Source organism: Dermacentor albipictus, chromosome 1 (genome assembly GCF_038994185.2).
Source record: "Dermacentor albipictus isolate Rhodes 1998 colony chromosome 1, USDA_Dalb.pri_finalv2, whole genome shotgun sequence".
Lineage (NCBI taxonomy): Eukaryota > Metazoa > Arthropoda > Arachnida > Ixodida > Ixodidae > Dermacentor > Dermacentor albipictus.
The window spans coordinates 181480336-181507191 of NC_091821.1; the positions used below are offsets into that span (position 1 = coordinate 181480336).

General features: G+C 47.1%; 1 protein-coding gene across 1 annotated transcript in view; it reads right to left on the bottom strand.

Annotated features, from left to right (window-relative positions):
* Window positions 1-20402, bottom strand: part of cac (calcium voltage-gated channel subunit cacophony) — a 618385-nt gene extending 597983 nt beyond the window's left edge. Inside the window, exon 1 of the mRNA XM_070530231.1 lies at window positions 20102-20402. Coding sequence (XP_070386332.1) covers window positions 20102-20388 — 287 coding nt within the window. The 5' untranslated portion in view covers window positions 20389-20402. The remainder of the gene's footprint in view (window positions 1-20101) is intronic.
* Between the last annotated feature and the right edge of the window lie 6454 nt (window positions 20403-26856).

Genomic DNA, 26856 nt, shown 5'->3' on the forward strand with positions numbered 1-26856 from the left:
CCGGTCTACGCTGTTTGAAAAAAATGATCGCTGTACGCATACGACATCTGTACTTGATCGTAGGGTGCAACAAGTTTGCTTTGAGAATAATGTTTGACAGGGCAATCAACTCCATTTATATTGAGATAACGTCTACATTTAAGATCTTCAATTAACGCCTACTCTTGTGCATGTATGTGGGCTAATTCCGTGTATTGGTATGTCACGACTTTTGACATTGTTGGCACATGTAACAGTGAATAAAAGAAAAATAATCAGTGGAGTTGTGAGCATCTGCCCCGTATTAACGCACATATTTGGCAGTTGCTCTTTGCACGTCCTTCTACACTTGTTTACTATTCTTTGTGAAAACCTTTTCAGATTCAGCATTACGGAATCTCCTCCACAGAGACACGGAGGGCTTCACGACTATTCTGTCAACGTGCCGAGGTGTTTTCCGACGTGTCCATTGCAGGGACTGAGGCAAACTGTATACGCCTGTCGCTTCCTGTACGCCAAACAAGCAGAAGCTCCTTGGCGCTCGCGTACGGTTTCTTGCCAGAGAACCTCAGCATCAGCTTCTTTCAAACTGCGGTCCAAAGCAGCATATAACGTTCTTCTGTATGGGTATCGTCGCTATTAAACATGACCGCAACCCCAGTGCATATTCATTTTTGTTGACGATTTTCACCTGAACGTCGGAACTAATGAGACGAAGAAATACTATTGTGCCGGCTTTTGCATATTCTTCTATAGCGCGCTTCTCGTTAGTCTAATTTCTGCCTGTTTGCCTACGGGTCGCTTCAATGGCTCCCTTAATGAGAGCCACCCAAGCCCAGCAACTATATTTTCACTCTGCGTCTTCGTCAGACACATGGGCTGTTGGTTTTCACCGCGTGAGCACGTTAATCTCAGCAAATTATAATGTCCGCGTTGCCACACATCACCCGCCGGCACGCAAGCCCTGGCCAAAAAAGAAAAAAAAAAGAACCCTGCAACTAAACCGCGAGCTTTCCTTTCCGCTGGACCGAGCGTCGCTCAAGCTAATACGCTGACTAATCTTCAGCCAGACAACGCAGTCGCCTACATACTAGACTGGAACATCCTTCTTTTAATATGGCGCCAGGTAACGCCCCGAGAGAGCGGTCCAACATTCCAGAATCAACAGTAGCCAGGGAAAAAGCACACGCATAGGTTCAAGTGCAACTTGCGAGCGCCGCTTCGCGTTTACGAAGCGAAGCGGGCAGCGAAGGTAAGTGCGCAAATAACGATGGGGAAAAATGCAGACGCTCCAGCTGCCAGGTTGCAGGGCTCGGAGAGCGTAAAAATGGGATGCCCCCCCCCCCCCTTCCCAACGAAGCCGCACAACTAACCACCACCCCGAACGTTTCCCCTCCTGGCTAATTATTCTTCGCAGCAGGCAATTCCTCAGCCCCCCGTTCTTACCGTTGTGCTGCTTCGGAGGCACGGGTTCTATTCTTCGCATTTCATTTTGCTGGGATTATTTTCTTTGTTGTTGTTAGAATACTCTGCATTAGTGACGGTCGCCATTATCGTAACGGCAATTTGGTGCCTCCGCGCTACGCCCACCCACCCCATAACTCTTGCTCTCTCTTCTCTCCACTCACTCCCAGGCCCCCTCCTCTCGCAGTGAGTGCGGGCCCCAACCCATCACTTGTCTTCTCTGCCAAACTTCTACGCATATCTGCGGCCGTGTGACCAACAAATTTCAGCCTCATTATTGCATGGTCCCAAATATACTCCCGTTTCTGATTGGTATCACAGAGAAGCACGGCAAAGCTAACGGTTAGCCTGCACCGTAAGAACGTAATTAATTAAGTTCGGTTTGCAACGCAGTGCCTCATGCAATGCCTTATAAGCAATGGCTCAAGACTTCGAAGGTGTCAGAGGCCCTGCAGACATGGCAAAATAATGTTAACTATTAAGGCAATACACGTTAAACCATGTCAAAATTACAGATCCATTCGCTTCTTTCGGTATACTAGATACAACAAAATCTGCAAAGGCAATTTCCAATAGTATCCCTACACTCAGCCCCAGAGAATGGGCTAGATTTATAAAGAGAACGAGGTGGTCGCCATTACGTCACAATAGTAAAGTCAAGTATAGATGCCGACAAGCAATCGCGGCGCTGACTGCTTTTTTTTTTTTTGCTATACTTGCTTGGCAACGGAAGTGTTAGTACGACTGTGCGATGTCTTAATGGAATCGCATGCATCAGGTGGGCAAGTTACACCGAGAACTTATAAACATTATAGGTGGATCTTGACCACTCCACAATAACGCCATGCACTGTGAACTTTAAATTTTTTTTTTTAGTATTCCCGCAATGATGCAGGCAGTCTACGTATATCTAGTGGACTTTGGTGCGGATTAATTAAAGTCAAAACAGGTGCCGTGCGTTGTAAGCGCTGCCATTGACGTCAGAACAGGGAGAACCAGGAGGAGGAGGAGGAGGAAAGAGAAAAGAAGAAGGCAGGGAGGTTAACCAGAATAACGTCCGGTTGGCTACTCTACACCGGGGGAATGGGAAAGGGGAGAGCAAAGATCACAGGGAGAGAGAGGAGGGAAGGAAAGAAGGAAATTGCAATTTGAAACATGCAAGGGGGCTCCAAGAGGGTGGTGGTTTTAGGTAATCCCTCACAATATATACCGGGAAAAGAGGAGTAAGGAACGACCTGGCAAATTTCGCATCGCAGCATGCACACAGACTGCTTCGTGGAATCCTTGCGTAGTGGTGTTCGTACGTCTGTTTTCTTTTTTCTTTTTTTTAGACCTATGAAAGCTATGACACTGGTTTTATTCATGGTGCGACAGCTCCGCTCGCTGCATTGACGCCGCACTGGTCAGGACTGATTACACTTTCGTATATTTTTGTAATCTACGATTACCACTGAAACGCGTTCACAAAATTTTCCGAGGCGGCGTTAACCTTGTTTAAAAATGCGTCTCTTCAACTCTCGCCGACGGTCGTCGATCTCGTACGAGTTTCTCGCAAAGTTGCGGAAGGCATAATTCGTCTCCGATTATCAAACAATACATCAAAGGCAGGGAAAGGAAGCAGAATGAAATGACGGACCACTAGGTCAAGCTCGGGTTCGAACCAACCTTTGTGCAGTCCCAGTTAGAGGCTCTTTCCTCCAGGCTACGAGCTCATCAGCGACTGCATCCGTAGCGAGCAACCACCTTTCTTGCAGCTTATTTCACGCACCATTTGCTTAACGTCACTAAAAAAAAAGAGAGAATGAAAATAATAGGCTCCGCATGACTGAATCGACAGGAAACGACGAGTAAAAAAGAAGTGACGCCTGCATGTATGTATTTCTTTTCCTGGAATAAATTTTGAGCCCGAAGCAAAAATTAATTATTTACATGAGGAATCGCCGGGCCGACGGCGCGCGTCGGCAGCTACGCTTCTCCGTGCCTCTCCTCCGAGCGAGTTGCGAACCAGCATCTTGGCTGCTTCGCAAGTTTCTTCCTGTAGCAAGCACGCTCAGAAAAGTATTTCTTTTTCACAGTAAGGGGAACGGGCGGAAGTGTTGCTGCTGCTTCGCCTCATCTTCACAAGGTAAGCGTTGGGGAGAGCAGAAAAAAACGCCGTCCTTGCGTCCGCCGCTGGATGGCGCGGCGCGGCCCACGGGCGACGTAAAACAGCCCCGGACAGGAACACGCACTTCGATTTCGGAAGCGCGCTCATGCTTGACGAGCTGTGCCGAGTGGAAGCAGCCGCGAACAGCTTCCGGTGATGCGAGGCGCGAAAGAGACGCGACGCGGCTCGGAGGAGCGCACGCCACCGCGCTTCCAGGCGAGCAACAAGTGCTCGACGACTGCGCCGAACGTGCGTCAGTCCACGGCACAAGAGCTGCGGTAATGTGCGAAGGCTCAAGCTTGATGTACGCCATTGTGGTATGCAATGCATTGATGTATCGATACCATCGCGTGGCGTCATGCAAACGATCCAGCGGAGCCTTAATTTTCTTCTTGTTCCTTGAGACGAACGAGCCTCAAGTTTCTGGCTGGTGTAATTGTTTTTTTTTTTCTGCTTTGGCTTGTCTTTGTAAAGGTCTCTCGACAAGTTTATATGCTGAAGCGTCTGTATTGGGCAGAGACTTAAAGAAAGAGATGTAAAGCCACTGAAATCTAGCAGACTGTTAGATACGGACCCTTTTCCTGCCATCACTCGAGTTCACCAGACCACATCCAATCGCCGTTGCACCCAATTAAGGTGCGCAGAAGCGCGTCTAACACGTTCCGGGACCTGTCAAACAAGTTGACGACTCGCACCCGAAGCGCCGCACGTCCAGACAAGTTGGCGACAGGGTTGCCAGATTTGGCTACTTTTTGAGGCTGTTGGCGGGGAAAAAAATGCCTTGGCTACTTGGCTACTTTTTTGGCTACTTTTGAAATAGCTTGACCATTGTAAAAATTGGATAGAAAGTTGTGTAGCTCATATTATGCAGCATCATTAGCAAATATTTAGGCCAACCCACGACGACGACACTTCAAATCTTTTCAAGCTGGTCCATTATCATCGTCAATCTGACTCGGGCGCTTTCATTTCATGCAAAGGATTTCGCACTGGTGACGTGACAGCGTGTTCCATCTTCGCATTGACGTTCCGCGTCAGGCCTTCCGCCCATTGGGCTTCGATTTTCGGAGTTCCGGCAGCCCGCTGGCAGCCAGACGGCAGCCAGCTAGTGCCGGTCCTGATGGGACGTCTACGTCAGGTGGGATCCTAAGACAACCCGAAGCTGCCCACAGTTTGCAAAACTGAACACTTGGACAGCTGGTCGCGGGATAAACGTAAACATGCTACCAGCATGTCAGCGGCCGGTCTGGCCGGCGTGTTCTCGGCGCAGTCGGTCCATTTATGTGTTCCCAGCTTGAAAATATACAGCTGTATTCGGGAATTCGATCAGTTTTGCGAGATTTCACACGACTGGGCATCTCACTTTGCAGAGCGTAACAAAAGGCCTGCGACGCGTCCTATGCCAAGACGCAAAATCGCACGTAAATAATCTCGAAAGCGATCACTCGAGGATGCCTCAAGCTTTGACATTCTTCGAGAAATGCGTGCCAAGATTAACTCAAACATTTACACCTGAATGGAGCTGTGATTATGATTTGTGATAATATTCTAGTCATATTACATGCTGATCAAAGCGCTCTTAGCTGTAGTAATTTATACACGTTTCATAATATTTTTTGCATGTTCCTACATTACTAAAAGCAGCTTTAAGTGTTGGCTGTGATAATGTCTTCAGAGTTGCATAATAAATGAAAACGCAAGGTTTTTCCATAACGTGGCTACTTTTTTGGCTACATTTCTGTGTGTGGCCAAGGTTGGCTACTTTTCTGGCTGCTTTCTGAGATATTTTGGCTACTTTTCACATTTTGGACCTGGCAACCCTGGTTGGCGACCCCCACCTCGTGCACCGCACGTGGAGCTATTGTCCCCCTGCTTGACTCTTCCCGAAAGTGCAACGGGAGCCGGGCACAGTTTCAGGTAATCTGGGTCCCGAGCGAAGTTGTTTTGCAGCTCTGAAAGGTCGCTTGAAAACAACCCCCATCCGCCGATTGTGACGGCACTTGCAAGCCATGAGGCAACGCCGGTGGCAAGTCCCCCGTCCTACAGTGGAGCCCTTGGAGCAACCCCCATCCACCGATTGTGACGGCACTTGCAAGCCATGAGGCAACACCGGTGGCAAGTCACCCGTCCTACAGTGGAGCCCTTGGAGCAACTCCCATCCGCCGATTGTGACGGCACTTGCACGGGCGCTTACCATTGGGGGAAAATGAAGACACCTGAGCGGGCTCGACTATTCGCCAAAAATGACTTGACCCCGAGACACTGAAGGGGTTAAAAGCCAGAGACAGGGAGCACAGATCAGCATTCATCCATTCATCCTTTTCGGGCTTCTTGCCACGGGCCGCAGCGTCCGATTTGCTGCCGGCCACTTTATGACCGTTAATTACATTATGTTTTTACTGTAAATAATGTAAATGAACCTCCAGTTTCCATCTCAATATCCTCCTCAACGTCGGCCAACTCCCGCACTCAATGGCAAGATGCAATAACTGGTGGACAGCGGTGGGATTTTCCTCCAGATCCAATTACACTCAGCTATATATTTTTACAGGCCTTCCAGTGATTAGTAGCGACGACATACCATTAACTTCAGATCTATACGCGTCTTGCTTTCTTAATTTATATGCGTTTTCTTCTTCCTAAGTCTAAATATCTTGACTCGAGGGTTTGAACAACCACAACGCTTCACAAGAAATAATTGATGCGCACCTAACCAGTCAGAGCACTTACCTCCACAGGAAGACTAATTCTACAATGTCTGGGATGCCCAACAAAAGGATGGGCATCCGTATAGACTAACACCCGGGCCCCTCGTAACCAAGAACACATCAGGGCGGCCCCTGTCTATCGAAGCGTACATCCAGAAGATGACACGCACCGTTAAGCACAGGGCCAAGCTCTCCAGAAACGTTACCGATTTCTCTCAAACACACGCTATAGAGATGAACTTAGATTTAGCTGCACGTTAAAGAATCCCAGGTGGTCGAAATTTCCGGAGTCCTGTACTACGGCGTGCCTCATAATCAGAAAGTGGTTTTGGCACGTAAAACCCCATGATATATATATTCGTTATGGCTATGAAATCGGACTGGACAGGCGTGAACGGAAACGAGGGTATGTGTGGCACCGTCCTGGTGGTGACAGTAACAGGCAGGATGATGCTTTGTCGTATCAGCAAAACAATGTCCACGGAGTTCCACGCTGAGGCCGAAGCTCGTCAGGAAGTCGTCAGGCGAATGCAAATCGCACGTATGGAACACTAAAACCCATCAAGGAGTGCGGCGCACACCTAGGTCAATCATTAGGGACAATAAATAGAGATCAGTGATTACGAATCAAGGACTAGAAACCAGAAGTGGGGCCCATAGGTACTAATCAAATTGTAAGTTATATTTTTATCGTCCCTATACCCAGATCCCCAGGGTGGTAGTAAACCGTATTTTCCTTCCCTGTCTTTCCCATTTCTTCTCTCTCTCTCTCCCTCTGTTCATTTAGTGTTCAAAGTAGCTTCGAAATCCAATAAAAACTGTATGAGGCTCTGGCATTCGGCAGCAGAATTTGCTTTTTTTTCGACATCAACACTTGCTTGTGCGGTACATGTCACGACGGTTTCAATGCCATCGTGCGATGTAAAATTTTGCATCAGAATCCGAATGATGCCTATATACATCGCAGAAAGAGAGCGAGGTGCGTGCTGTAATGAAAACAAAGGCGCACACACATATGAACACGCACACAAACACATACATACACGTGAAGAGAAGCCATTTCAGATTATTGAGTCTCAACGCCGAAAGCGTCGTCATTCAATGCGCTGGCAATGCAACACCACAACGGCGGCTATTATATTGCTTTCTACAAGACGCAAAACAGGAAGCTCAATAGTCCTCCAACGATACTTGCAGCTATAATATATATAACAGGATATAATGCGTGGAGGAACCTACATTTTTTACGGTTTCATGAAAACTTCGGAATCTGATTGATATAGAAATAAGTAAATATCAGCTAACACGAAGTTTTCTAAATTGTGACTGTCCCACACGATTAGGCGACCTTACTTCGACTTGCTCTTAAGCTGGTGAAGGATGCATCCATGGTGCAGAGTCTTTCAATTAGTAGGATTCGTAAAATGTTATTATTAAAGCATATTCATAATGAATACGTCGTAGTGGTCGTTCCCACTCGTATTCACGTGGGAATGAGTTGTGCAAAATTAATGCTTGTATTCCAGAAAGAATATCGCTGAAACTGAGAGAAAATGACAGTGTTTGCATTTCCGACTTTTGTTTGCTTTTCGTCTGGGCCCTTGGGATGACAGCTTGAAAAATTCAATTCTTAAAACTACCTGACAAGCCTGCCGGTGCTCAAGTGAGGCCCGACAAAAATATACGTATATATCCTACCATTCCTTATAGACCAAAGATATTGCTGATAAGCCTCCCACAGCGTTGCTATCTTCCCACAAGTCTCACTTGATGAATTACTTTCTTTCACTTTATAGTCTACAAATTACAGGAAGGAAGGCAAAAGGCGGTACACGACTAAGGCCTGCGCTTCCCTTAAAATCTTTGAACAAAGGGAACGGGAGTGCTTTCCTGTGGTGTAATGGAATAAGGTCTGCCCGTGCAAACCCGGCTTTCTCACAAGGATGTTTCGTTTGCGCGAATGCCCACTGATGATACAGCCGAAAGAGCTCGTAAAAAGCAGCACCTGTTTGCGGCACCTTCTCATGGCTGCACCACGGCGCTGTGAGTGTTGGTGTCGCAGTGCCGTGACCTGCTTACAAAGAACTTAGAGAGAGAGAGAGTGAGTGAGAGAGACGGTGACAAAAGCGGCACTGTTCGCGCAGCGGCGCTCGCTCATCGTGATTAGCCATTGCTCTCCTGCTCCTTGCCTGCTCGAAGTGATGAGAGGAACTGCGTAAAATGAATGAGTTGACAGCCATGCTGCACGTTTGCGATGATACAATGAATAACCTGCAGGTTGACACATCGCGTGACACTACAAGTTGACATATGCAGCTATTCTTCAAGCGACTCGGAGGGCTCGCCAGCTCTGGTGATTCTCCGGGGGATCCTTTCGTGGCCGCGACGACAAATGCGTGCGAGTGCGCATGGTGCCGTTTATTGCGTTTCCCGTCGTATATTGTCCGTACCCTTTCAGTCCTAATCCAAAGGTACATTATGGCGCTGTGCCGGCATCGTGGCACTTTCTCTCGGTCCTGCGCTGCTGTTACATCGCTCTTTCGCACATCCCAATTCCATGCAGCAGGTGGCGGCCAGGGCCGACGGCGTACGGGGAGAAAAGGAGGTGCGTATAGGCTGCTTCCACGCATGAGATAAATGCATCCTCGACGTGCGCAACGGCCCCATTCTATGAGACACGTCCGATGCAGTAAGCTGCACGTGGTATTGCGAGTCACCAGGAGCCAGCGACAACGAAGCCCGTGAATGTACTTAGTTCCTCTGAGCCATCGACATCGGCAAAGAAATATTTGGACAAATCGAAGATAAAGAGTCACGCATCAAAAATATGTTCTCTTTCGTGCGCGGGCGCGCACGCACGCACACTAAATATATTTACAGATTCCTTAAGGCCCGCAAGAACGTCAGCAGCGCTTTCGTGGAGCGAAACGCGCAGGTGATGCTTTGCCGCGGGCCAAGAATGTCTCATTGCAGGTGTAGTGCATACCGTCATCAAAGACTAACTTTCTGACAAGCAGCACAGAAACCAACCGAAGAAGCTTCATTTGCCTTTCGCACACATGTGACCGCTTCTAACTCTAGTGTATGATTACTTATATAATTTGGAATTGTACTGCTGCACGCCTGTCACTGTTATATGCACCAATGAGCTGCTGAAAATCTGAGCTATGCCTTTTCTTACATGATTATATTTTTGAGTGGCTATCGCGTGTTTTCCTTCAGTAGAAACCGGAATGTACGTCCTTCTTTTAATGCGATGTGTATTTGCTTCTTATACTTCTCAATATATCTTCAGAACTTGTATTCTGTGTGCACATATTTCTTTATGCAAAGTGTTTTAGTCGTGCCTTGTAAGGGTCATCGGCCTCGCCAAGCTATTTGCAACTACTTCTAGCCTACTGTCTTTGTCATCTTCGCAAGAAAAACAACGTAAAAGCACTCATTTTTGTCCACTGGAAAGAATTATTCACGGCGAGCTATCGAGCGCCTGTCTATGTCCCTTTATGTTCTTTCATGTCCTGTCTATTTCGCGCGGCGCAAGCTTAGTACTGAAATGCAAAAGTGAAGCTGGAGCTGCGTAAGCGGTGCATGCATGATCAGCGAGGCACACCGGACGACAAAGAGTACCGAACAAAGGTTGCGCGTCGCATGTGGTAAGCGCGACATGCAGAAAAACCAGCAGCGCCTGAAAAACTCTCCAGACCAACAAAGTGGGGGAGAAAGGGTGGAGGAGGAGGAGTTTGTGGTAGACTCCTGACCTGTGCAAGATTGCGAAGAATGTCGGTTACATTAGAGGCATTGCCGAAATTAGCCTGGGGCACTGATTTGGTTACGCGTGACCTGACTAAATTATAAATATAGGAAATGCGTATCCCTCTTGCAGCGAAGGTTCGCGTGCGATCAACGAGGCGTGGATAATATGCTTATTTATGCTGCAGCCACACCGGATGGGTACAAAAAATTTGCGCTAAGCCCTATTTTTTTTTTCGCAACGAAATGTGCAAACTGTTGCTGCCCTTGGCCGAGGCAATAGGAACGTAATAAAAACAACAACGTGTGGGTGGCGCGCATTCATTGTTGTGATATGATGGCGCCGCGAGAATGAAAAGATCTCCTTGTGAGGCAAAAACCAGACTTTTCTAACTTCACAGCACCTGCGCATCGTCGACGTCTTCGCAATATTTACCGGAATAACGTGACAGGATAAAGGAAAGATAGGTTACGTTAATCGTGTTGATTAAAGTGAAAGTGTAGCGAATGTAATCAAAAAGTATACATAAAGAAAGTGGAATAAAGCACAATATCTGAAATCGCGAGCAATGTCGCATCAGCAAACGCTTGCTATATACGGGGATGTCTTGTGCACACAGCTGGGACCATGCATGGACACGTGCACGAACACATGCACGTGTGGCCGGTGGTTTCGGCGCCACTGCATATAGGTAAGTGCCAAGGCCTTGCCAAGCTCACTGAAGCTTTGAGTAAGATGCCAGCGATGAAAACTGCTATTCGGCAACTCAGTTCTGCGGAATCTTGCAAGGTGAGGGAAGTGTCACGAAAGGGAAAATTGTCATCCATCCAAACGTAGCATGAAGCTATAAATCCCGTACTAGCGCGAATTTTCCCGTCAACTGCGGGGCTTTCATTCTAAGAAACCCATGCGGGTTTTCTTTTTAGCTTGGTGTTGCACTTGGATAGATGACAATTTTCCCTTTCGCAAAACTTTTATTCTATTCTAGTAAATTTGACCGAACATTGCGCATACGACAAAGCGCAGCACGCGATGTACTGAAAAGAAAGAAAATATGTTCGAAATATGCAACCAGGAACGTTTAGCAAACGTTAGTGCGAAGATCACAGCAAAATGATCGTTGGCTGTCTGTCATTCTATAACTGTCCCCTTCCTCGAAAATGTTTTCGTACACTTTTGTTGTGCGTTAAGGCGAAAAGACAACTGCAGATATTTAAAGGTACGCTAATATAATGTTTAAAGTCAGGTTAAATTGGCAGCTCACATTTTCCGAACAGCAAAGAGTTGAACTTTTCCAGCAACGAAATCTTAGTTGTCAGAACAAGACGCAAATGCTGAAGATACAAAGTAACCGATACTAAAGCCAGATAAAGCATAGAGGAAGTTCATTGTCATGCATAAATGCGATTTAGAAATAATAAGGCAAAGTCAAATGAACGTGGACAAAAAGATAATTTGCCGCAGGTGAAAGCACAATCCGCATTTTCTGCCTTCTGTGTGCGGTAACTTACCAACAGACATGTACCGTATCTGAAATCAGTACTCGATTCAACTTACTGTATTTTAAATGCACTTGCAAAGTATTCCGGAATTTCACAAATACTTTTACAAAATAGCATTCAGTAATGAAACCTGAATAATTCTATGTTGTATTGTGCACGCTTTCTCAAAATAATTTTGAAGATACTTCAACAGGAGTTGACATGGTTGCAGGTCCTTCACCTCGTTAAGTACTCGACTCATTAAACACACCATTACCGTGGTATCCTCGCGTGAGGCCAAAAAAAGCACCCCGTCGTTTCTCTTTATGATGGCCATGTGCGAAAGCCTTGGTATGACCACGATGGACGAGGCGGCAGGCTTTGCTCTGCAGCTAACTTCGCACTAAATAAAAAGCAGCAACTAGATCCGGTACAAGACAACCATTTTTCTTCCCAGAACTGGCCTCCGAACAGTATTGCAAGTGTTTTCACTCTACTCAGATGGTTCTGGAATGTGGATATTTAGTAGCCTACCAAGTAAAATTGGTACGTGGCATGTAGTGTCTTACCTTAGATAGCTTCAGCGTCTGGTACATATAAGTATACTGATTAACTGCGCTGGCCATTTTCCCGCACACTTTCTTACGTACTTATCACGTGTACATGATTAGCGCTCGGAGTGTTGGCCTTGCCGCTCACGACCAAGTTGGCGGACGCGCAGCGCTCTTTTAATAAACCCTCCAATTTCAGCACACCCGATTGAGCGTTCCCTCTGTGGGCCCTGGGTAAACAAACTATTTTTGTTTACATTGTTCTCATTCCTGACCTCATCATTTAAAAGTACGAAATCAGGAAAGCTCGAAGGGCACTTCCAGTTTTTAAAATTTAACGTAAAAGCGATGCGAACTGAAAAGCTGCTAGCGCGCTGTTTTTGTACTGCGTGCGTGCGTGCGTGTAAAGCCGGCAGCTCAACTTTTTAATGATTCGGCAGTATTAAACGCTGCTGTTCGTAGAAGATTGCTACCTAAATCCCATGAAAGTGGAACACGCGCGCAACACGTACGACTTTGATGTGCCACTCTCAGCATCCGCCCCTCCCCCGCCTTCCCCCATGCAGATTCTCAATAAAACAAGTGCTATAAATTGTCTTCCGCAACTTATTAAATTTTTATTGTGCTTCTACTGCCGCTGAAACACTCCAACGGCAGCAATTAGTATATATCGCACCGAAGCTTCGGAGGACTAAAGCTCTCGCTGCATAAAAATATTCAGATCCAATTCACAAGCTGGAATTTATGCCAAGAGAAGCTTTAGTGAAGCGAAAATGGTTTATAACGAACGGAGATGCATACATTTTTGTTTACTTTTATCCCATGCAACAAGCAATCGCGTGGAATGATTATCCCCCTCAAAGGTCGCAACTTTATTGACAGGTAATTTTTTATGTTTATGTACTGCCTCGTTCACAAGCTCTGCCGAAACGCAAACTGCAATTGAGACGGACGCACAATGTGATACGTCTACGCAACTATGTCACATGGACGAAGGCGATGTATGATGCTTCTTGAAGGAAGAATGTCGATGACAGGTGCGTGGATAAAAAAAGTACGACACGTATCAAGCAACATTAAGGGATCTTGTACCCCTTGTGTCCCAGTGGGACACACCCATTCTGGAGGATTGGCCAAGAACGGGTACACCCGCAGTGGCACATGCCGAATGACTAAATAATGAAAAAGTAACTAAAAGAACCTGTTAAATATAATTCACCGTTACATCAGCCAATTTGTGTTTTAGAGATATCTGTGTGCCGACATGAAATGTTGAAGTTTAATGTAGGAATCGCAGTGGGAAGGTGCCCATTCTGTAGGATTGGCCAAGAACAGGCATACAGCCAACGGCCCATAGTGAGTGGCTAAATCATAGAAAATAAGTAAATCTATGGGTACGTTAAATGTAATTCACCATTCCATTAACAGATCGGTCTGCTTTAGGGATGCCTATCAGCCGACATCATATGTCCAGGTTTTATGTAGGGAGTTATAGTTTGTAACACAGACCTGCGCATACTTGATCAGCGCACAAAGGTTGTAAACGCCATTTCGCTGGTACTTTCATATAACATTCGTCTCTATTTCCACAAATGTACACGCCGAAATAACGACCCTGACAACAGTACATACCACGCAGCGCCCAGCAATGAGGCAGCCACGCGAAACCTGGAAAATTAGGCGAAGGAAGCTTAATCGGCCAGGCTTCGCTTTAACGCTGAATTTTTATACTTCTCTACCTTTTCCTTTGTTGCTTCGCGAGTATATTTTACAGCAAAGCAGTATATGGCTAGCCGATTCGTCCGTCCGTCCGCCCGTCCGTCTGTCGCCTGTGCATCGAAAATTCCTCTGGCGCAACCCCACGCACATGCGCGAAAAAACAAAAGCGAATAGAGGCGATTGGCTGCGCCAGTAGTAACGTCATTGCTCTCCTTCGCAGCTGAGGGCGCGCGCAGCAGTTTCTCTAGGGCTCCAAGATGGGTAGGCCACGCGTCATCCGTACTCCTTAGGAACAAACAGCTTTCGATCAGCAACGCCGGGAGCAGAACCGGGAACGAGCTCGTCTACGCCATCGTGATACGACAACCCGTGTACAAGAACAAGCTCGTGCAGCTGAGCGCAAGCAGCGACTGCGTACCGAGGATCCGGCAGCCTACCAAGCCGTCGTTTAATGAACCGTCGGGATTAACCCAGTGGTAAACATCGGGGCCGCAAGTTTCAGCTTCGCTGGTTAACCATCTGTACGGAGTGCTTGGGCGGTGATTTCTCCTTTCTTTCTTTCTTTCTTTCTTTCTTTCTTTCTTTCTTTCTTTCTTTCTTTCTTTCTTACTTACTTTCTTTCTTTCTTTCTTTCTTTCTTTCTTTCTTTCTTTCTTTCTTTCTTTCCTTCTTTCTTTCTTTCTTTCTTTCTTTCTTTCTTTCTTTCTTTCTTTCTTTCTTCCTTCCTTTCTTTCTTTCTTTCTTTCTTTCTTTCTTGTTGTTGCAGGCATCCATTTCAGGCTCTCTGCGCAGCTCCTATACTGTAAGACCTGCAGTCACTCTCGGTAGCCATATGAATAGCGGTCGCAGTATGTCATGCTGGTCCAGTATAATTTCACGCGGGCGAGATTTTTCGCTGCACGAACGAACGCCACCACCAAACCCTTGGCTTGCTTTACGTTCCCGCACTGCGCTTCTGCGCCTCTTACGCGAGTTTGCGCTATTTTCTGTTTGCGTTACCTCGAGTGCTTTGGCGGTACCTCTCCTCCCGCGGCGGGGCCATCGCATCGCTTGTTCGCATGCGCTGTTTGACAAGAGCGCCATTTACTCGACGCCACTGAGCTGCAAGTCACGTACGCGGCGTAAAGCAGGAAGGGCAAGCTGCCGCTGGTCAATACGCGCCTCGAAAGAAGGGAAGAAATACGTTAGAAAAAAGAAAGAAAGAAGACGCAGAGAGCGCGGTGAAGCGCAAGCAGGCAGGACACGGCCACCGCTAATAGCTGTGCCTGCACGGAGCGTTTCGCGACACATACCGGCTGCTGGACGATGTGGATAACAATATCTGCGGAGCAAAAGAACGATGAAAGAGGAACGAATAATAAAACGGCGGACAATAACAGGCCGCAGTAAAGGAAGAGCAGACAAAAGAGGCCTGCAGTGCGTGCTTGCCTTGGCCACTTTCAGACGCAGCGGCTCGATAATTGAACAGCTCCCCAACTCGCCAGGGACTGAGTGAAGGTGTTTATTTATTTACCTCCTGCCCAGCGGAAGGGCAGGGGGAAGGGGGTACAAAACAACAGCGCGCATGCAAGACTGCCATGCACAAATTGCTTTTTACAGGAGTTGGGTAGGATAATGGTTGTCTTGAAGAGGCCCTGCACTGAACTACGTGTACGTGAAAGTGTGGATCTGTGCTTTGCACGTAATTCTAGCTCTTCCATATACAGGGTGCCTCATTGCACCACGCTGGTTCTTTTTGATCTTTCTCCTTTGCTTCGGATGCCGAGAAGAGCTCCCGCGGCCTGTACGAGGGTGCGCAGGTGCACGTCCTCGAATGGCCATTTTCGCAGTCTTTTGCCCGATACCAAGCGGGTGTAAGTATACTGTTATGTTCCGCTAAAACTCGCCCGCTCTTTACCCCATCTCGTGGTGGATTTCATTGAGTGCGGTTGTTTATAACGCAGGGTGATGAAGGCTACTTAGAAGTCCGCGAGAGAGCTGGCATTTAAATGTTAATTTTGAGACGAGCTTCTGGCCTTCCTGCACACATGAATCGCATGATGAGAAGGCGTATAATATGGCCGTGCACGGTATACGGTTAAAATGCGCTACCGGTGGTCGAGGTGTACTAAATAATATGCGCAGTGCAGCAGAGGAGCCTAAACAGGAGTTGGAATAATACAATTTGATAAACGAGTTTGCCACATTCATTTCAACGAGACACTTTCATTCTGTATGGCGTGTCATGTGTGTTGTAAGTGTCGCGCGTTCTGTGTGTACCATTTCATTTATCATAGCACCCACCTGAAGTAGCATGCCAGGCGTGGCGCCAGGGAAACCTCTTCATTTTTTATTCAAGAAAATCTCGTTATCTCGTTGTTTTATTTATCTCGTTATATTAATTACGAGCGGAATGTCCTAACAATTGCCTTACAGCTGTTCCGTTGAAGAGACCAAATAGTGGGAGCATGTTATGTAGCTTGACGCACGCGCAGCAATGCAATGAGACAGGCCACTGTGCTAGTGCGTCGCGGAGGGCTAAAGCCTCGCGTTATACGCCTTGGGATGTTACGAGCTTTAGTGAAAATGCACATTTCTATGTGTATGCAGCCAGAATCGTCGCGCGGTGAATAACAAGCCTGAAACATTTGTAAAAGAAAATCTCAGTAAACAGCAGTCTCTACACATGAATTGAACTCACTCGATAAGCGCGAGCACTCCCTGTCACAACGCTTGCAGGAGAAGAAAAGGTGACAGCGGGGAGCGAAACGTTTCGTGCTGCCGCTCACTCGAGCATTTCAACTGTGCTGCGACTCTCGAAATCAATTTGTGCGACCTCCAACACTAGGAGCGCGGGAAGACATCGCGCATGATGTCACCAGCCAACCCTGGCACCCGCCGTAGGTAACGTTCGGCATACGGCACGAGGAGCGCGCATGCGCTCAGGCGCGCGAACATCCATGCGCAGCCTCGACGGCGCTGCGAGGAGGACACGCGCACTCTCGATCACGTGACTTCCAATCAAGCCGTGCACCCTTCTCGACTCGCCTTCCCACTTTTGCCCCCGCGTCCACAGCAACGGAAGTCGCTCGTTCTCCTCGCACTTGTACTTTAATAATAATACTAATTATGGGGTTTTACGTGCCAAAACCACTTTCTGATTATGAGGCACGCCGTAGTGGAGGACTCCGGAAATTTCGACCACCTGGGGTTCTTTAACGTGCACCTAAATCTAAGCACACGGGTGTTTTCGCATTTCGCCCTCATCGAAATGCGGCCGCCGTGGCCGGGATTCGATCCCGCGACCTCGTGCTCAGCAGCCCAACACCATAGCCACTGAGCAACCACGGCTGGTTGCACTTGTACTTTACACAGAACGCCACGGCTACTGCTAAAATATGCCTAGAGTGTCCATATAATTGCTGTCGCAATAAAATACAGAATAAATATTTCAAAGAAGTTAAATTTTATTCCTAAACCATACAAAAAACAAACGTACGTGCGCCACTGTTCTCGCTTATTTGATCCTGCACTGTGGCGATAATGTCTAGCCTTCCTATCTGCTTGGCGTATTGCGTGCCGTCGAATAATCATTAGGCTCTGTTTCTGCCCCTTCGCCGACTTATCCGGATGCTTCGAAGTGTGCACTGCGCTTATCCAGCACGCTGCGGCAACCCGTTAGTTACGTTTGGGCTTGTGTCACATCGCCTGGGCTAATTCTAGGTGCTGAGAACAAAGTTGCGGATTCGATGCCCAGTCGTTTGCGGCCGCATTCTGAATAATTGTGTAATTTGTTTGCGCGCACGTTAAATCAATCGGGCTGGTCAAAACCAGATCGCAGACCCCCACTATACGGCGTGTTCGATAACTCAGATAACCGGTACCTTAAACACAATAAGTCTATCAGGGGAGCTATATTTTCCCGGCAAGTCAGAAATTCCCGATATGAAACCTTGGCTGTCCGTATTATGGCCTTGAGCACGCACCACTGTCTTCTTCAGGGAAGCGCTCACGTAAACAACACACAGAGCAAGATTGCAAACCGCGGTACACATTCTTCGCTGAGCCTTTTAAAAAAATTATTTATATATTTGTGAGTGGTTCAAATACGTTTGAAGGATGGCGTCCGCTGGCTCTTTTCCCGCAACGAACGCGGCGTGCTCAAGCTAAAGGCTCATTAGTCAAGTCAAATACTTCTTGTTTGTGCAAAATATATTAGAACAAAACTTTGCAGACAACTTAAGTCCAGGAGGACCCTAAGCTGAAGTATTCTAAAAACAGGAACGATAGATCCCTCACTTCATCATCGCGATTTTCCCTCTACACCTCCATTTAGAAATATTGCTTCATATTATGAGTTTGTGGTGCTGTGGGTGGCAGACAAACAGAAAAAGTAGAAACAAGGCTAAGTTGGCAGAGCTAAGGTTGGTAGTTGGTGCTCTGTGCAGACCCATATTTCAAAAGCTGTGAGATGACCTGCGACTCATCAAAATGACAACACATGGTATGACGCAGAAATGGTGTGAGAACGTCATTTATTCCTTTTCGTTTGCTTGTCTATTCGTTCTTGTGTTTACGTCACCCATGACTTGCCGCAAAGTCTTTGACGACGCTTCCAGGAATTACTGGTATAATAAAGTTTATGTTTTTAACCCAATGGGACGTAGTATATTGACAAAAGAGTAAGCGTCAGTGGGCTTATTTTTCATGCTGTAACCGCCGGCCTACAGATGAAGCAGTGGTGCAGGAGAGTGCACATTCCTTGTATGCCATAGCGTGCAGTGAGCGTGTGTATGCGAATGCGTGGCACACGTAGGCAAGAAAACATGCATGTTTCGGTAAGCGTTGAGAAATTTGCTGCCATTTACTTGCCAACTTTTCACTATAGCATCACGCAGGTAGTGACATGCACCCGTGGCGTCGCCCTCTCTATCGCACCAAAATACGTTAGTCCTTCTGTAACGGCCGAAGTTGCCTGTCAAGCGCAGCTCTATCCTACCAATGTGGCATGAAATCCAGTGAAACCGCGTGATCCTCACACTCGGCGTTTCTACGCGTCATGTGTGGTAGGAGCTATAGTGTGACTGATGTTCTAACTAGAAACGTGCTTACTACTGCACGTTGAGGGTGTGTTTACGCCCCAACATCTTATCACGGACTCGACTGTAACGCATAAAGAGTCGTGGCACTTTACAAATAGGGAACGTGCTTGCATGCGTTGCAGGAATGAGCCGCTTTAGTGCTATGAACACGGCACGCGCATAGCCCTGTGAAGTAACCAGTCTAAGCTTTTTGTAGTTTTATTGTTTTGAAGCGCAAAGCAGGTGCACCTTCCATTGAAGGACATCAAAGCCACACGTGCGCCACAAATGAAGTTATGTCGGAGTAAGGCCTACCTTGCTACAAAAAAAGGGCAGCCCAACAGTTACAAAAAGAAAGCAAAATCTTGGAAACCATTGCTCCTAGCACTTACAGGCGTCAACTCAAGTTAATGAAGCTGTCACCAAGCCACCGACACAGCAAAAAGCATGTTTACTTTAGGAAGCAAAAAAAAAAAGGGAAATGCCATTGTTTCGCAGTACACGGTATCACTTATCAAGCATCCCTTTGTCGCGCAATATGCGTGTCTTCGCGATACTAGTTTCATCACCTCAGCCCACCGACCCGCCTTCGGCGCCTTAGAGCGTTCTTTCTTGCCAAAGGGAGAACGCGGTAGAACGATCAATAAAGACTAACGAGTCAGGGCCCCAAGACAATGGCGCTAGTTAAGGAGACCGTTGCTAAGCCCTGAGGCCCGACAAGATGGAGCTGTTCCCCCGTTGTCTGCGCCTCACTGGCCTCCCCGCGTAGACCCCGTATCACCGCGGCCAGCTTGACTGTCTTCATTGATCTCTCCTGATTGAGATTTGCGCGTCCCTTCGGACACCCCACCACCCTTCTCGCTGCGGTCTAAAGCGCATCGCGTCCAAGAGCTCGTCGAGCTGCTTACTGGGCCGCAAGAGCGTCACAGTTCCATGGCTCTCAGCCGCTATAGCTCGGAAACTTGCAACGCAGCGCGTCCGTTTATGTTTATCCAATTATTTTGTGCGTTTCTTATTCTCTCTTTCTGCAAAACACGAGAAAGAAAAATAGCGGCAACAGAAATGCCGTGCCCGTTGGAGTCTTCTTGCTCCTGCAGGAGGCGCCCGCAACGAGCGAACAACCGGCGGGGCTCCTTGGGCGCGCTTCAGCCGCGCAGTGACAGCCGACGATGTCGCCCGCGACGAAGTCTTGCTTGCCGCCGTGTCGCTAAAGAAAGCGTGGTACGCGCGACGCTTATTTACCTTGGCTGCGGCCGGGGAATCCGGGGAACCGGGGTCCCGCGCCTTTCACGGCGGCAGCCACCTCGGACAGTCGCATCGATCTGGAGTGAAAACGCCGCGTAGCCGTCAGTCGCCGGGGGAGCCGGCCGGCAGTGATTGATCGCCGCCGAGCCACGTCCCCGGGCGCCGTTCTCGCGCGCACCGCCAGATGGACAGCAGCAGCTACGCCGAGGGGGAAACGTGAGAAGCACCCGCCCAACCCCGGACCGCGCGCATGCAAATGATACGTCGACGACTGGCGCGCCCATCCCTCGCGGCTCGCATCTCGCGCGACCGAAGCCAATATCGCCTTCACCATCGGACGGCACTTGGCCCGCGGACAGAACGCTCGCGTCTCGTTAGACGTTCTATGCACAGCTGCCGATTACACGGGCAGGTTCGCTTTACTTCAGCACTATGATCGAAATTTATGCGCGAGCGCATAAATTTGTGGTGCGAGAGCGGTGCGACCACAGAACCTTAACGCACATTTAATGATTTACAGATACATACGCTGTCAGTGACAACGATTCACGAAGCCATCGCACGAAAGAAAGACAAGGGAAAAAAAGAGAGAAAAAAAAAGGAGGGTAAGCTTCATATATTTCTTCTTAAAAAAAATGAAAATTAATTCTGGGGTTTCATGTACCAAAACATGATCGCATTATGAGGCCCGCCGTAGTGGGGAGACTGCCTGGGAATGCGCAACGCGTACCTAAATACACGCGTGTTCATGAATTTTGTCCCATCGAAATGCAGCCACTGCGGCTGATATCGAACTCGCGCCCTCGAGCTCAGCAGGGCAGTGCCATAACCACAAGCTACTGCGTCGTTTTTTTTTCTTTTTTTTTAGCAGCGATGTTGTTTAAGCTGGTGTTAGGTCGGCGAAAATGCGCAGCAAAACGTCGGCGAGCGATGACGTCATCGCGCGCGTCGGCACCGCTTCACCATAGGTTTGCCTCGCCGCGCCGCACGGACGCCGCGCATGGGCAGATGCGGATGTAAGCCGTGACATGACCACGGGGTTATAAAAGCAGCTCCACTCCGCCGCCGTGCCGACAGCCGGTTTTCCGACCACGAGAGAGTTGGGGGAGAAGAGCGTCACTCCCGAAGAACAGGAAGCGCGGCGCAAAAGCCGCCGCGCCGCTACTTGAGAACGGTTGCAACGATTTCGGTCCAATCCCGAATATCGCGCCGGTGAAGCGGCGGCGTAACGCCGGCGAGGTGTGGAAGATACGGAGTTACGAGCTCGCGTTACCGAGCAAAAGCGTGCGTGAAACCAGACGCATCGACAAAAACGATCCGGGCCGCCGAGTCATGGTTAACTATCAGCGGCAAGTTCGGAAATCCATGGGAGATGCGGACGGACGGTTTGCCTGTTCATTGCTCTCTGGGGGGCTAACGACGACAGTACGTAGAAAACTTGACCGAGTCTCGAAGCATAGCAACGCATAAGCTTAGCCGAACCAAGAATAACCTAGGTGGGGCCGCCATCTTCACTGTTAACTCATGGGTCTTCGCGCCACTAGTGCGAAGTTGCCACAATTTCTTTCTTCTTATTTATTTATTTTGGCGTCATGCCTGTGAGAAATTTTTCGGCCTCATCTTCGGGCGTTCAACTTTATTATCGTGCCGTCGGCTCGAATGCATTAAATATAAAAATCTGTGCAACGTATCGATACCGAACTTTCTGCTGTGAAAAACGTATAAATAGATAGCGGCGCAGCCATTTATAAACGTGGATGGCTTTTTTCTTTTTCTGTTATCTCCTGGCCCCGCAGTAACTGCAGTCATGATGATGTCAGCCCAAACTCCGCGGCAGCAGTGCACAATGGATGACATGCCCATAAACTGCTACTTCACTTGAACATAATATACGGAAGCGCGCGGTATTGGCGCATGTCACTTAGGTCTCAGAGACACCAAAAATGCAGGCGCAAATAAAGAGGAGGACGACCCGAGCACTGACTGTCAACTCAAGGCTAACTGGCAAAGAACTGCAATGAGGCGCATAATATTCGGCCCACACACAAGTACACGGAGGGATAAAAAAACTACAAGTTGAAACAATCAGCTACGTCGCGTAGCAAGAAGGCGAAGAACCCAAATAGGACATTTTTTGCCCCACTGTCGTCAGTGAAGGCAGTGAGAAAAAAAACAAAGCATAGCAAGCTTGCGCAATCTTCCAGAGTCACAATCCAATTACCAGCGAAGCAGTAGCTCTCGAGCGCTTCTACATGGTAACCTCTTTTTGCGATCCCACACAATTTAGGCTTTGCCCGCATGTCACCCCGACTACACCTCCATGCCATCCAAACGGAAACTTACCGCCATAGTTAATGTTTCGCAGGCCACCGGACAAGCATTATGCGCCCTTTCTTTGACGCTGCTAAAGAGGGAGACAATGAGCATTTAGTAATTTGCGCCAATACCCCTAATTAAGCTAAAAATTTAACCTCCCCTCCACGAGCACATTACCATTAACATTTCCTTCATTACCTCCAAATTTAAACTCTACAGTTCTCCCACAGCACGAGGAAAAGTTTCGCATAAAGCATTCGAGCACTTGTACAGTCGCACTAACAATTTCACTGTCAAAAAAGAAACGAAAAGAAAAACCGCCCAGCTGCCCTACTTCATTTCACCATTTGTTTATCTGAATTAGTGAAATCAATTAGAGACTTTAAGAACTTCTTATTTAGTTAACGGCCCAAAGTATGGAGTGACAACGCAATCTTAAGAAAGTGAATGCTAGGGGCACGGCGAGCAGTCTCTCTTTCATATTCATTTTTAAAACAAAGAGAAATCACTTTACTATTTTCCTCTTCATGTTAAGCTGAAAATAGTGGCCCGTATTGATAAAAAAAAGTTCTTACGATATAACTGTTCTTGATAGCAGGGTCCAGCCAGTCTTGCTGTTGGACATGCCAGCGGAAGCGGCCGGCTAATGTCAAGGCGCTCTTACGATGGAGAAGCTAATTCCGGCATTCAGCCCATGCATATTTCCTAGATGAGAATTATTTCCTGTATGTGAAATGTCTGTCGAAAACTACCCAGTGTCTGGCACCACTTCTCCTCATTTACCTAGGAATACAACTAGTCACAGATTTAAGGCTCCCGACATAAGCACACTTATTAAATAGGTGATAAAGGTGGCTTGAACATCGGGCGCGATTACAAGGACAAAAAGCTGGTGAAAAGTAGTGATTTGTTATTTTCCTGTATAGCGCCTGTCTTTCTTTCGAAAATATTTTTTTAAAAAGACTTTCCTGCGACAAGCGTATTTCCACGTTTTCAGGCAGACAGCTGGAAAAAGCGGACGTTCCCTGCGCGGTACATCGTAATGCTGTTGCAGCCTAATTACCAACATCTCGCTAAACATGTTTCTTCAACGTGCCACTTTACAGCAAGCGCATAAATGAAGCCTGTTAATAATGAAGCTAGGCCTACTTAGCGGATCAAATACTGAGACCAGCACCACTTATGAGATATCTCACCACCGAATCTAAGTAACGTATAGGCATTCTAGTTCATTTGGCCACGCAACGGGCGAGCAAGGCTTTCAGGAAACCAGTAACTAAAGCGCCATTAAAATTCGCACCACATTTGGGGAACGGTCAGCTCGAAACAGGGCAAAATTCAATATTTCTGCTAAGCCGATGTACTTATTATACTACCCGGCTTCAATTATGTAATTGCTAGACGCTAACAAAAGGGCACAATTAAAAATGTAATTAGCAGAAGTTGGTAATCATATATCTCAGCATTGCGATTGTTTTTTCAATCATTTTTTGTACAGGAAGCCAGGGAAGCGATGGATACTTATTTATATATAAAACGTTCACTGAATCCTAAATATATGCACGCTAGTTCAAGGCTTTTACTACTCTTAAACACAATGCCCATTATGGTTCAGCTAAAGGCTTTCGGTGCTTCAATCTGCTAGAAGGCATTTGGCAGCGAAGACACGATTCGCGTTGACGCGCGCCGTTCTCTCCGCTCAGCCTAGCGTTTGCCCCAAGGTGTGGTTTGCACACAGCCTCTCGGCAGGAACGCTAATGCGAGTGTCAACAGCACTCGCTGCCCTGCTTCGTCGCTTTTGCAGCCAAACGCACCGCGCGTCTATGGAGACCTTCTACGCCTACGCGCGCCTACCGCGCATGCGCGTCGATACCATGGCAGCGCCAACGGTGAGGGCGACGTCCCAATCTCGCCTCGAGCGTCCGTGCAATTGATGTCGCAATAAAACAACTAGTTTGCAATGCGCATGTCATCTTCGTCTTTTACAGCATGCTTGCTGTAAAAAAAAAAAATGGCCGGCGCTTAAGCTTCGCCTCTAAGAGCGGAAAGCGATAGCATTTAAATATCCCTGATTCCTTCTCACGCTTCCCGGCAACTGCAGCTTATGTGACTGTAATGTTTACCGGGAAACGCTGGTTCAAGTGGCTGAGGAGTTCTATAGAGATTTATACAGTACCAGTAGCACCCACGACGATAATGTGACAGAGAATAGTCTAGAGGAATTTAAAATTTCACAAGTAACGCCGGAAGAAGTAAAGAACGCCTTGGGAGCTATGCAAAGGGGGAAGGCAGCTGGGGAGGATCAGGTAACAGCAGATTTGTTGAAGGATGGTGGGAACGTTGTTCTAGAAAGACTGGCCACCCTGCGTACGCAATGCCTCATGACCTCGAGCGTACCGGAATCTTGGAAGAACGCTAACATAATCCTAATCCATAAGAAAGGGAAAGCCAAAGACTTGAAAAATTATAGACCGATCAGCTTACTGTCCGTTGCCTACAAAGTATTTACTAAGGTAATCGCAAATAGAATCAGGAGCACCTTAGACTTTTGTCAACCAAAGGACCAGGCAGGATTCCGTAAAGGCTACTCAACAATAGACCATATTCACACTATCAATCAGGTGATAGAGAAATGTGCGGAATATAACCAACCCTTATATATAGCTTTCATTGATTACGAAAAAGCGTTTGATTCAGTCGAAACCTTAGCAGTCATGGAGGCATTACGGAATCAGGGTGTAGATGAGCCATATGTAAAAATACTGAAAGATATCTATAGCGGCTCCATAGCCACCGTAGTCCTCCACAAAGAAGGCAACAAAAGCCCAATAAAGAAAGGCGTCAGACAGGGAGATACGATCTCTCAAATGCTATTCACAGTGTGTTTACAGGAGGTATTCAGAGACCTGGATTGGGAAGAATGGGGGATAAAAGTTGATGGAGAATACCTTAGCAACTTGCGATTCGCTGATGATATCGCCTTGCTTAGTAACTCAGGAGCCCAATTGCAATGCATGCTCACTGACCTGGAGAGGCAAAGCAGAAGGGTGGGTCTGAAAATTAATATGCAGAAAACTAAAGTAATGTTTAACAGTCTCGGAAGAGAACAGCAGTTTACGATAGGTAGCGAGGCACTGGAAGTAGTAAAGGAATACATCTACTTAGGGCAGGTAGTGACCACGGATCCGGATCATGAGACTGAAATAACCAGAAGAATAAGTATGGGGTGGGGTGCGTTCGGCAGGCATTCTCAGATCACGAACAGCAGGTTGCCACTATCCCTCAAGAGAAAAAGTTTATAACAGCTGTGTCTTACCAGTACTCACGTATGGGACAGAAACCTGGAGGCTTACGAAAAGGGTTCTGCTTAAATTGAGGACGACGCAACGAGCTATGGAAAGAAGAATGATGGGTGTAACATTAAGGGATGAGAAAAGAGCAGATTGTGTGAGAGAACAAACGCGGGTTAATGACATCTTAGTTGAAATCAAGAAAAAGAAATGGGCTTGGGCAGGACATGTAATGAGGAGGGAAGATAACCGACGGTCATTAATGGTTACGAACTGGATTCCAAGGGAAGGGAAGCGTAGCAGCTGGGGGACGGCAGAAAGTGAGTTGGGCGGATGAGATTAAGAAGTTTGCAGGGACAACATGGCCACAATTAGTACATGACCGGGATAGTTGGAGAAGTATGGGAGAGGCCTTTGCCCTGCAGTGGGCGTAACCAGGCTGATGGTGATGATGATGCTGGTGGCGAACGCTAACACCAATGCAAGCGTGTTGGTAGAAATGCGGCCTCTTGCGTGGGCCGACCTTCTGTTATTGTTTCGCTCTTTTAATATTTCAATCTGAAAAAAATTAACGTAAACTAGCACCCCATATTAAAGCCTACCGCACAACATTATCATTCAAGAAAGATACGAAGAAGAAACTTTAGTAAAAGGAATGGTCCGAAGAAATATTTACTAACGACACTGCCGGCTACAGACTGATTACTATGAACATATTTTGTACACAAATTTATTTTACACTTTTCAAGGCTTCTGTACTTGCCTATTGTATTGCTTTTATTCTCTATTTTCCATTCTCTTTCTCACTTTGTTCCCTTAGAAATCGTAAGTTTTCCATTCCATAGCACATATTTGACTTGTACTTCGCATATTGTAAGCATATTTCTGTTTCTAATTATCTGCTGCGTTAACCTCGTGTTCTTCGATATGTCATTCCGATGTTTCCTTAATGTGTCAATTACTACATTTTTATTTACTGATAACCAGTTCCTATTTCATTTGCTTGTGCTTGACTTTAACTTCAGTTACTGTAAGTACCTTTCTTGTATGTTATTATCTGCATCATTACCTTCGTGTAACCTAATGTTTGTCACTGCTATGTTGCAATAATGTATTAATTTCTATATTGTTAAATTATTAATGGAG